General features: G+C 54.0%; 1 protein-coding gene across 10 annotated transcripts in view; it reads right to left on the bottom strand.

The window, feature by feature from the left end:
• The window catches only part of FAT3 (FAT atypical cadherin 3), a 270819-nt gene that overhangs the window by 34532 nt on the left and 225469 nt on the right, over positions 1–10818 (bottom strand). For 9 of the 10 annotated variants that reach the window (XM_056115175.1, XM_056115176.1, XM_056115178.1 and 6 more), the window contains 3 exons: positions 9830–10105; positions 8138–8348; positions 1169–5242 (listed from right to left, as the gene is read on the bottom strand). In XM_056115175.1, coding sequence (XP_055971150.1) covers positions 1169–5242; positions 8138–8348; positions 9830–10105 — 4561 coding nt within the window. Of the gene's footprint in view, positions 1–1168; positions 5243–8137; positions 8349–9829; positions 10106–10818 lie in introns of those variants that run through there. The other variant, XM_056115184.1, reaches the window with a different exon arrangement.

Here is a 10818-nt window from a genome sequence, read left to right as displayed (position 1 = left end):
AGTATCCCAGAATGCTTAAGAAGCCTTTTGTCTGAAACGGAACCCAAAGACATCCAGGAGGAGTGGCGCTTACCTTTCCGTCTCATCATCTACTGCTCGGTCTGCCACAGACTTACATTTTAGTGAAACAAAGCCAGGAGGCTTCTGTGCACAGATCATTCAGCAGAAAGCACGAACAGGCGGGCAAAGTGCAAGGAGGAGCAGAGACTTGCAGGGGGGCTGGGGGCGCCCTCCCCCATCCCCGTCTGCAGTGATTAATTAACTTGCCCACCAGTACACTTAAGCACAATCTATGTCCTGAGGGCATTCTAATTAATTCATTTTTCACTTTGAATAATGTGGTTTTTCTAAAGGGAAGCAACCTGACTGCAAGTATTGATGGGTTCCTGAAACTCTTTTGGCACTTTGCTTCTCCTCCACGTTGGAATGTCACAAGCATCACAACATTAGCTTTGAAACCCTTGGTGTTAAGATGCTGCTACACCACCACTTGGGCATCTTCAGGGTTTGAGGCCAGGCGCCCTGATCAGCAAGGAGACTCACCTCCACTCCAGCCTAAGAGCTCTGAGTGGCAGCCCTGTGGACACTGGCATCCCAGTGGCCTGCGAGTCTTTCTCTGGAAGGACAGCAAAGCCTGAGAATGGCCTTCTCAGGACAAACAGCCTGGACAGAGCTTGGCCGTGCCACTGTGTTGCCAAGCTTAGCTAAGCTAAGTGGTGAGACTCTGCATGGGGCTCCCTGGGCCCAGCCACCTGCTTCTCTCGCCACTTCCAAAGCATAAAAAGGGAACATCTTTAAAATACATCTTTCCACACTGGGTGCTGTAATTTCACTGTCTTCCTGAACCCATTAGGCTGGACAATGTTCCCATGCTGATGTTCCCAGCGGCTCGTGCTTGGCTGTGGCTCAATGGACACAGACTGCCCAGCACGGATATGTCAAAATGGTCAAGGGTGAATCAAGGGCTGAGTGCCAACATGCCACCCTAAGAACTTGTGGTTCACAGTCCAAGGGTGCCGAGTGTGGGTGAGAAAGACCCTAGCCCCTCTGGCATCCGCCTGCAGAGGTCTATCCACCAGCCCTGCCCCTTCCCAGGCTTTGCTTCCACCGAGGCCCTGCCACCTCGGTGTGGACTTAGGAAGCAGAGCCAGATGGGCAGCTGACCTACCTGTGATGTGGTAGCTCACTTGGCGGTTGATGTCAGAAGTGTCTTTGTCCCAGGTGCTGAGGACAGCCACCACCTCACCTGGCGGGTCGCTTTCTTTCACGCTCCCTCGGTACACTTCATGGGCAAAGATGGGGGCGTTGTCATTTATGTCTGTCACCCGGAGGGACACCAGCGCTGTGGAGGAGAGGGAGAAGGCCTCTCCCAGGTCGGCGGCCACCACGGAGAAGGTGAACGTAGGGTCCGTCTCGTGGTCCAGGTCCTTCAAGGTGCTGATCCAGCCCGTGTTGCTGTCAATAGTGAACGCTTCCATTACCTTTTCGGTCTGGGAATCTGAGTGCAGGGAGTAGGTGACCTGCCCGTTGGCCCCCCAATCCAGGTCAACGGCTCTCACCTGCGTGAGTTTGGTGCCCACAGGCATCCCTTCCATTATGATCGTCTCGTAGTTGGGGGTTTCAAAGATGGGCTTGTTGTCATTCAGATCCAACACCTTGACATCCACGTCTGCAGTGAACACGACGTCCACCTTCTCCCAGGGGATGGTGGCAGCCACTTTGAAGTGGAAAGCAGGGTTTGTCTCACGATCCAGGCGCTTGTCGAGCTTGATAGTGCCTGTGTCCTGGTCCACGACAAAGACGCCCCCTTTGTTATTCTCTGGCCGCTCTCCATTAACTGTGCTGAACCGGGCACTCTGACTGGGCAGGATCTTGAGTGTGTCCACCGTGCTCCCAACGGCAGCGTCTTCTGAGATGGCGAACGAGTACTGGGATTGGGCGAAGGCTGGTAGGATGGTGTCCGGGGGCAGAACGTGCACATAGACAGGAATGAGGGCATGTCTGATGGGCACGCCCCCGTCAACGGCTCTGACAAAGAACGACAGCACCGTGTTCCTCAGTGGGCTCAGCGTGCCCTTTGTGACCATCCAGCCATTGTCAGGGTCAATTTCCAGGAGGTCAGCCACGGAGACGGAGGCCTCGCTGTAGAGGGAGTAAGTGATCCTGGAGTTGGCACCATCGTCGGGGTCTGAGGCTTGCACCTGTGTGACCAGGTGGCCCCTGCCCACATCTGCAAGCACACTGGCCCTGTACTCCACGGCCATGAACTGGGGGGCATTGTCATTTTCATCCACAACTATTACCCGCACGGTGCAGAAGGCTGCCCTCCCACCACCGTCCAGGGCCCTCACAAAGATGCTGATATCCCCTTCCAGAGGGTTTTCCCGGTCGAGCCGCTCGGCGGTGGTGAGCTGGCCATTACCATCTATGAGGAAGCGGTCCTTGGCAAAGTCGTTGATGATGGTGTAGCTCACCTGCCCATAGGCACCAGGATCCCCATCTGTGGCCCGGACATGAGTGACCTTTGTCCCAGCAGCTGCATTCTCTCGCACCTCGGCCACGTAGATGCTCTGGGAGAAGGCGGGGCTGTACAGGTTGGCCCCAAGGACCCGGATATGCACCTGGGCGGTGCTGGTGAACAGCCCGTCAGACACAGACACATTGAGGCTGTAGAGAGGTTCCATCCGCTGCTTGCGGTGGTTTGACAGTGTGATGATGCCGCTTCTGCTGTCCATCAGGAAGCTGGCGTGGTCATTCCCGGATAAGATGCTGTATTCCAGCTGCTCCACATCGGAGCTGTCTGCGTCAGAGGCCTGTACACAGGTGACAAAGTGGCCTCGGGGGGCCAGCTCACTCACATAGGACTCGTAGATGAGCTGGTGGAAGACAGGGGGGTTGTCGTTGATGTCTGAGAGGTAGACGTGGACCAGGACCTCACTGCTCAGGGCCGGGAAGCCGCTGTCTGTCGCTCTAACCTTTAAGGTACAGAGCTGCATGAGTTCATGGTCCAGCATCCGTGCCGTCAGGATCAGGCCACTGGCACTATCGATGTGGAAGTAGTCGGTGCTATTGTGAGTGTCAGGGACAATCTGGTAATGCACCATTCGGTTGTTTTCGGAGTCTGCGTCTGTGGAGATGACTTGCAAGACCGGGGTCCCGATGAGAGATGCTTCCGACAGGGAGGTATTGTACATGGGCTGGTCAAAGACAGGGGCATTGTCATTCACGTCCTTCACCAGCAGATCCACTGTGACTTCAGCCCTGGCACCTGTGATCGCGTCGCTGGCCCTCACGGTCAGCTTGTAGACGGATGTGAGCTCATAATCCAAAGGGCTGACGACTTTCAGGACCCCAGTGTCAAAATCAACATTGAACTGTCTGAGCGGATCCCCATCAATGATGATGTATATGATGCCCTGGCCTTCGGGGCTGGTGGCGTTGATGCTCAGGATGGGTGTGTCCACGCCAACATCCTCACTGACGGATGCCATATAGAAAGGCTTGTCAAACACGGGCATCGCCTTGTTGACAATGGTGATGGGGAGCTCCACAGAGGAGGACAGAGAGGGCTGGCCCCCGTCCTTGGCTAAGACGGTCACACCATACTCAATATTAGACAAATCCGAGTTGAAGGCTTCCTTTAAAATCACATCACCTGAATGAGGGCTGATTTCAAAGTGGCCATAGTTGTCCTGGAGGACATAGGTCACTTCTCCGTTTGCCCCTTGGTCTCTGTCGACGGCTGACACCCGGTGGATCAGAGTCCCAGGCTCAGCATCCACTTGCACAGCAGCATAGTAGGGGAGGCCCACAAAGACTGGAGCATTGTCATTGATGTCCTCCACAGTCACCCTGACCAGCACCCGAGCCACACGCAGGTGGGCCAGCTCACGGCTAGCCTCTACCACAAGCTCATACAGCTCCTGTTCCTCGCGATCAAAGGGGGCTCCAGTGGTCTGAATGACTCCTGAGGTAGATTTTATCTGGAACTTGTTTCCTGGGTTTAAGATGCTATATTTCAGGGGCTCATTAAGGCGATTTCCAACAGCGCTGACAATGGCCACTTTGGTTATGTTCGTGCTGTTCTCTATGATGGTGGCAGAGTAGAGGTCCTGAGTGAAGCGGAGACCACTGTCAATGGCCTCTTTCACCAAGACGGTGACCATGGACGTGCTGTAGAACTTGCCATCAGATACTCTCACAATCAGTGTGTACTGCTCTTTGGAGAAATGCTGGCTTCTCACACTGAGCACCCCGCTCTGGGGATCCAGCAGGAAATGATCCAAACTGCCTTCTGTGAGGCTGTAGGTCAGATCGGAGGGCACCTGTGAGTCAGGGTCGGTGGCACTGACTTTCAGAACCTCCACGCCAACATAGGTGGGCAGAAGAAGGACTGCCTCAAACACAGCCTGGGTGAAAGCTGGCGGGTTGTCATTCACATCCATCACCTCGATGCTGACTTCCACTGGGTTCTCTGCAGTCAGCTGGGGGCTCCCACTGTCCCTCACATGGACGTGAAAGTGGAAATGGGCAATGGATTCGTGGTCCAGGGCTGCAATGGTTCGGATTGCTCCTGTGCTGGAGTCCACTGTGAAGAACTTTTTCGCTGTGGACTCCACTATCTGGTAGACAAGCAGAGCATTCCGACTGCTGTCTGCATCTGTGGCTCGAATGACCAGTGGACCACTGTCCGTACTCCTGACAATGCTGTTGACCGGGGCTGCTTCACTGAGGCTGCCTGAGTACTGGGAAAAGAGGAAGACCGGGGCATTGTCATTCTCATCCACCACCTGGATGTTGACAGTGGCATTGGTAGCCATGCCCGCCATGTTGGTGGCCTGGATGATGAGCTGGTAGGAGGAAGTGTGCTCATAATCCAGTGCTCTCCTTGTGGTGATGGCCCCTGAGTAGGGATTGATGGCAAACGCACCATCCGTGTTCCCGTCTTTAACTTCATAGATGAGGGTGGATTGGCTGATGGCCGAGATCAGGACGACCGATGTTCCGAAATGCACATTTTCACTCACTTCTGCTTGGTAGTCCTTGTGGGAGAACTTGGGGTGTGCGTTATCCGCCATGGTGACTGAAATGCGCACAATGGCTGTGGCAGACATTGGTGGGGAGCCCTGATCTGTGACCTTGACGGACAGGACAAATTGGCCCAGGGCCATCATGTCGGGTTCTTTGGAAACGGAGATGATGCCCAGCACCGGCTCCATCTTAAACGTATTCCCAGTGTTACCTGCAAGAGATGAGAAAGTGAGTGGCCACCAGCCCCAGCTCTGAGCAGGAGCCTGAGCCCTCTGAGCCCGCCCTCCCTCAATCTCCCTTTCCTCCCTTCCTCCTTCCTTCCCTAGGGGCTTACTCCCCGCAGTCCTCAGGCACCAATCCTGCTGGAGGCCTTGGGGACGACACTTCTGGGCTGTACTTGGTGCTTGGTCCAAACCTGTGTGTGTCCAGCATGTCCTCTCTCCTCCGGAGCCCAGCACAGTGCCCGCAGGAAGAAGGGGCCCCAGAACCTGCTGCCTGACCATGATGGAGGAGAGGGAGATCTGGGGGCTGGAATTTCAGCAGAGTCCTGTGTCCCCAACGAAAGCCCTGGACTAAATGGAAGCTCAGGCCTTCTCCTGGGGCCTCTGAGCCACGAGAGGGGCTTCAGCAGTTCTTGCCACAGAGGCAGGAGGGGGTCTAGGCCAGCCCTAGTGTGAAGCTGGTGCTGGGAGCCCAGGTGGAGGGAAATAACGCCCTGCTGACCCTCATTGTTCTGCCTGGGGCTGGAGCTGCCACGCAGAGCTGGGGCTTGTGGCCACCTGCAGCTTCTGGCCCGGGGCCTGTGACCTTCTGCAGCTTCTACCTAGACGGCCAAAGGCAATCTCTTCGATGCCTGTGCTCAGGTCCTGTTCCTGGGTCAAACACTGGGAGAAACCAGCTTTCTCTCTGGTCCGGCCAACTGCCTAGGAAATGACCAGCTTCCTTCCCACACAGGACCAGGTGCTGAGCACAGGGAGCTACCCCCACCCTGGGGTGGAACCTCCTCAAGAGCTACGAGAAGAGGAAGCTTCAGAGCAGCCTCTGTGAGAAACGAGAGATGTACAGCTTAGAAAGTCAGGGAGGAAGTGTACAACTAAGGCCCTGAATCTCAACTGTCGCCATGCCATGGAATGTGTATGCCTGTTTGGAGAAAAGCCCCACAACCAGCAGAGGAAGAAGTGTTGGTTTGGTGGCCTCTTCTGTCACTTCATTTAAACACAGATTTTTTTAAAGAAGCTTCTCTATATTATTTACTGAACCAGAAGAACAAGAATCACATCATTGAAAATTAAAATGTTCTGTGAAGAAGAAATGAAGAGAATGGTTCACGCTTGGACACTCTGGAAACAACAGATGATTGGATAAAGAAACCATGGTACACTAGTGGAATACTATTTGGCCACAAGGAAAGATAAAACCATGCAATTTGCTTCTATGTGGCTATGTGGATAGATCTGGAAAGTTTCATGCTGAGTGAAGCAAGTCAGAAGGAGACGGTCAGACGGAGGATTACCTATCTCGTCAGGGGTGTATAAGAAACAAAGCTGGGTGCTTGCCTTGCACGCAGCAGACCGGGGTTGGATCCCTGACATCTCAGATGGTCCCTTGAGCACCACCAGGAATGACCCCTGAGCACAGAGCCAGGAGTTTAGTCTGAACACTGCTAGGTATAGCCCAGAAACCAAAAAGAGAAAAAGAAACTAGGTAGAAAAGAACAAACGCCGAAAGATAACAGGAACTGAGAGCTGGTCTTATGTAGGGGGATTCCGTTCCTTTCAGCATGGGTTGTGAGGGGATAGGATGGGGGCACAGGGGGCGGGCACTGGGTCAGTGGTGGAGGGAAGCAGACGGTCTGGTGGAGAGCGAGGTGCTGGAGTGTTTTATGCATGAAACTCTACCATTAATGGCATTGTAAGTCTAGAATAAAATTAATTACAAATTCTTAAACAAATATATTCGTTACATTGAAAGGGAATCCCAGAGACCTTTAGAATAAAAATGTGCAAATTTCTTTGGCCATCTGGCAGTTTATTTAATCTTTCTTTCTCCTTCCTCCCTCTATGCCTCCCACCCTCCCTCCCTCCCTTCCTTTCTTCATTCTAAGTCCCTACAGACTACAGAGAGGTCGGTGCCCAATAGAGGAACTAGCTGGAGACATTCATTTCATGATAATAAAATGGGAATGCCTCTAAATTTCTACAGAGAGGCTGGCGTTGCTGTTTCTAGTATTTTCAGTCTGAAACTGTCCCTCCAGCACTCATATTTTAATCTAATTTCTCACAAGATGCCCCGTGTTGAGCCCAGGGCAGCATTCCCAGGGCCGGCTGGCAGGGAGATAGCCATTAACCCACACACCACAGACAAGTGGATGCAGAATGTTTTGGAAATATAAGCGTGGATATTCACAAATGAGAGAAGCAGGAAAGGAAAAGGAGCAGGTGCAGGACCCGCTGCCTTGTGGGCTGACAGGTCAAGCCTGGCCCCAATCCACCTCTTCTGTCATAGGTGCTTTCGAGATGTTTGTCTTCAAGCCATCAGTCAGCAATGGTCTTGCCTAAGCAATGTCAGCATTTGTTCTTACACAGAAATATTTGAACTCCTAGAACAAGAGTCTGGATTTACTCACTCTTGTGTAGAGGGGGAGGTTCAGCACCTCTCAAGCCCTGTCACTCAGGCCCTCTCCTTGTAGGACTCTGTGCTCACGAGAGAGAGAGAGAGAGAGAGAGAGAGAGAGAGAGAGAGAGAGAGAGAGAGAGAGAGAGAGAGAGAGAGCATGGCATACCTGCCTTTGTATGGCCTGTGGGCCCCACGACAAGCAGACAGAGGAAGGCCTGTACACCCTGTCAGATCTTGCAGGAAGGAGGGTTGGGGCTTCTTTAGGCCTAGGCTGAGGCCTGGGATGAAGGGAAGCGTTCCAGAACAATCTGAGATTGAACACAACACGTGGACACTCTTTCCTGCTGTCGGTGATGGGCGACAGGATCACCAGAATGTCAGACCTACATACTGTGTGCTCAGGTGCAGGGGGCAGCCGCTGGGTGCAAACTCCCTTAGGAGATACCCTGGGGGTCCCACCGAGGGCTGGCGGCTGTGCAATCCCTCTCACCTGCTTCGATGCTGTACGTGAGCTCTGCATTCTCCCCTCTATCTTTGTCCAGAGCTGTCACCTGCAGAACCGCGGACCCCAAAGCAGCCGATTCAAACACAGACGCCTCGTACAGTGGGCTGGTGAAGTAAGGGCTGTGGTCGTTGGCATCCTCCACGGTCACAAAGACACGGGCCAGGTTTCTCCGATAAGGGAACTCCTGATCTCTGACCTATAGGCAGAATACAAGAAGCAGAAGCAGCACCAGTGAAAACAAAGGGATAATGCAGAGTGTCTCAGTACATGTGGTGGCACCAAGCGAGGGTACTGGAGAGTGAGTGAGCACCCCTCTGATGGGCACCAGGCACCAGTGTCCTGATCATGGGCCACAGCAGGCCCCACCATCTTGGTCTGTATGGGACTATGAGAGCAGACACAACACAGAGCTTCCTTTGACACTTTCGTCTGTGTAAGGGCTGTCCATGGATCGGGATGGAGGCTCTTCTGAAGAGAGACTAAACATGGGCATCATTAGGTTTGGGGCAGGCAATGTCACCTGCCCAGCAAACATTTGCTCTCACCCACAGCCTGCAGAGCTGCTTGCTGGACGCTGGGGCCTCCCCAGTAATTGTGACTCTTAAAAGCTGACTGTTGAGCCAGAAACCAAACAAGCACAAGGCGAGAGTGGAGTCATGATGGGGTGGGGAGCAGCTTGCCGGAGGAGCCCCAAGGAGTGGAGGTTCTGTGGTGTGGGGGGAGGCACACACATCCGGCAGCAGGGGCAGAAGGAGCACCTCCCTTGAGGTCCCGCCAGGGCCTGCTCTGGGCAGACACCTGCAGGCCCAGGATCTCCACACACACGGCTCTGCTAGAACCCACAAAGCACAAACCTAAAGTCTGTGCTCTGCTGTTCCATGTCAGATGACCGTGACTTCAGGGAGACTTAAGAAATTAGCAAATATCAGCATGTGATGAAAGAGAGGAAAAAATGGAAGCGTTTTTGGAGATGGCAGACAGGAGAAATGAACAAAAGGGACTAGAGCGGCTCAGTTTGGAGAAAAGCTGCATACAGGAGCGTGTGCTCCGAATGGCCACGTGCACCAGGGAAGGCTTGAGAAACAGCCCGAGCGGGTCTGCGCAGGGACAAGCAGATGGAGGGGATGCGACCTGTGCCCACACACTCCTGCCCCTGCCCTGAGGAAGGCTGCAGTGGGCTCCAGGGTCATGGGTGCCCAGGTTTGCTCCGTTACTGAGTCAAGGATTCTTATTCCTGTTTCTTATCACTCTATGCCCCAGTTACAGGGACAGTTACATCAATTCCAAAATTTGGAGGCCTCAACCCCCCGCCTGCCCTGGCAGGTTTCAGTTCTGCTTGGAGACCAGGGTTTGCCACCTGGTCCCATGTTGATGCAGTGATATTTGTGCTCAGGCACCTGCAAAGACTGAGCATCGCTTAGGCTGAGTGAATGACGGCCCTTGTGGGTGACTCCTCCAGGAACCCAAAACTCTCCTACACACACTAGATGCGAAGCAGCCCCACTGCCTATGAGACACCAAGAGACTGTGAGGCGGGTCCAGGTGATGTCTCCCTTCCTCCCAAGACAGCTGTTGTCCGCAGGAAAGCTGCGGTGACAGAAGTGGAGTCACTATGTCAGAGAGGCAGACCTCGGGCCCCTGCAGCTCCCCTGCCCCTCCAGCCAACCCATGGCCTACCATGACGTTGAGGATGTGCCTGTCCTGGGCCTCGTGGTCCAGTCTCTCGGCCGTGTAGAGCACACCGGTGCTGCCATCAATGCGGAACTTCCTCATGCTGGCTGTATCGATGCTGCTGTGCAGAGAGTAGCTCAGCTTGTGTTTCTCATCTCTGTCTGTGGCTTCGATCTGCAGGATCTCAGTGTCCGGAAGTATATCCTCAGAAACGGTCACCTCATAGTTCGACTGAGAGAATTCGGGGCCATTGTCGTTATTATCTAGCACTCTGATAAATACCTAGAGGTGGAAGCAGACAAGAGTGAGCACTCAGGCTGTTTCAGTCATGGGCAGAGAGGCGGGTGCTGCATCACCCCTCTGCCCTCGCACCCACATGGAATTTCAGGAGAAAACACAGAGGAGAGGAGCTGGGGGACAGTACAGTGGCCAGACTCAGTTAAACTCTTGGCTCCTCATAGTTGCCAAGCCTCACCAGACTTAGAGCACCTGAGCATGGAAGGTGCAGCTCTGCAGGGTCCCAGGACCCTGGGGTGGCTGGCCCTCCTCAGCACGAAGGGCTGAGAGCACCGTACCCTGGCACTCTGCTGAACCGCTGCGACGAGGCCCTGATTAGGACCCCTGACCTTCTGAGCTCTGTTGATGGGACTGCTACCCCCCCTCCCGTCATCTGAAAGGAAAGAAGACATGGATGAGAGGCCGCCATGCCTAGTAATGACCCTGTCAGCAGAATCGACTATGAGTCAATCAAGTCTCACTATTTACTGAACAATTCTGATGGCCCCCCAGGGGCCAAAGTCCGAAGGTTTCTCGGAAACTATGTGAGATGAGATGGGGCTTGCCCATCTTGCCTTTGCCCTCTCCTATTCCTGATACCTGTGCTGTGCACTTAGGTGAGTATCGGCTTTAGATCCTGTGACAGAACACACCGGACTTTCTGCCATGGATCCTGGATGGAAACCAGGGCTGGGGACCAGTCCTGCAGGTGTGGGTGA

Source organism: Sorex fumeus, unplaced genomic scaffold, assembly GCF_029834395.1.
Source record: "Sorex fumeus unplaced genomic scaffold, SorFum_2.1 ptg000028l, whole genome shotgun sequence".
NCBI classification, from domain to species: domain Eukaryota; kingdom Metazoa; phylum Chordata; class Mammalia; order Eulipotyphla; family Soricidae; genus Sorex; species Sorex fumeus.
Note: the sequence above shows the minus strand (reverse complement) of the source record. Positions and strands in the feature narration are given on the sequence as shown.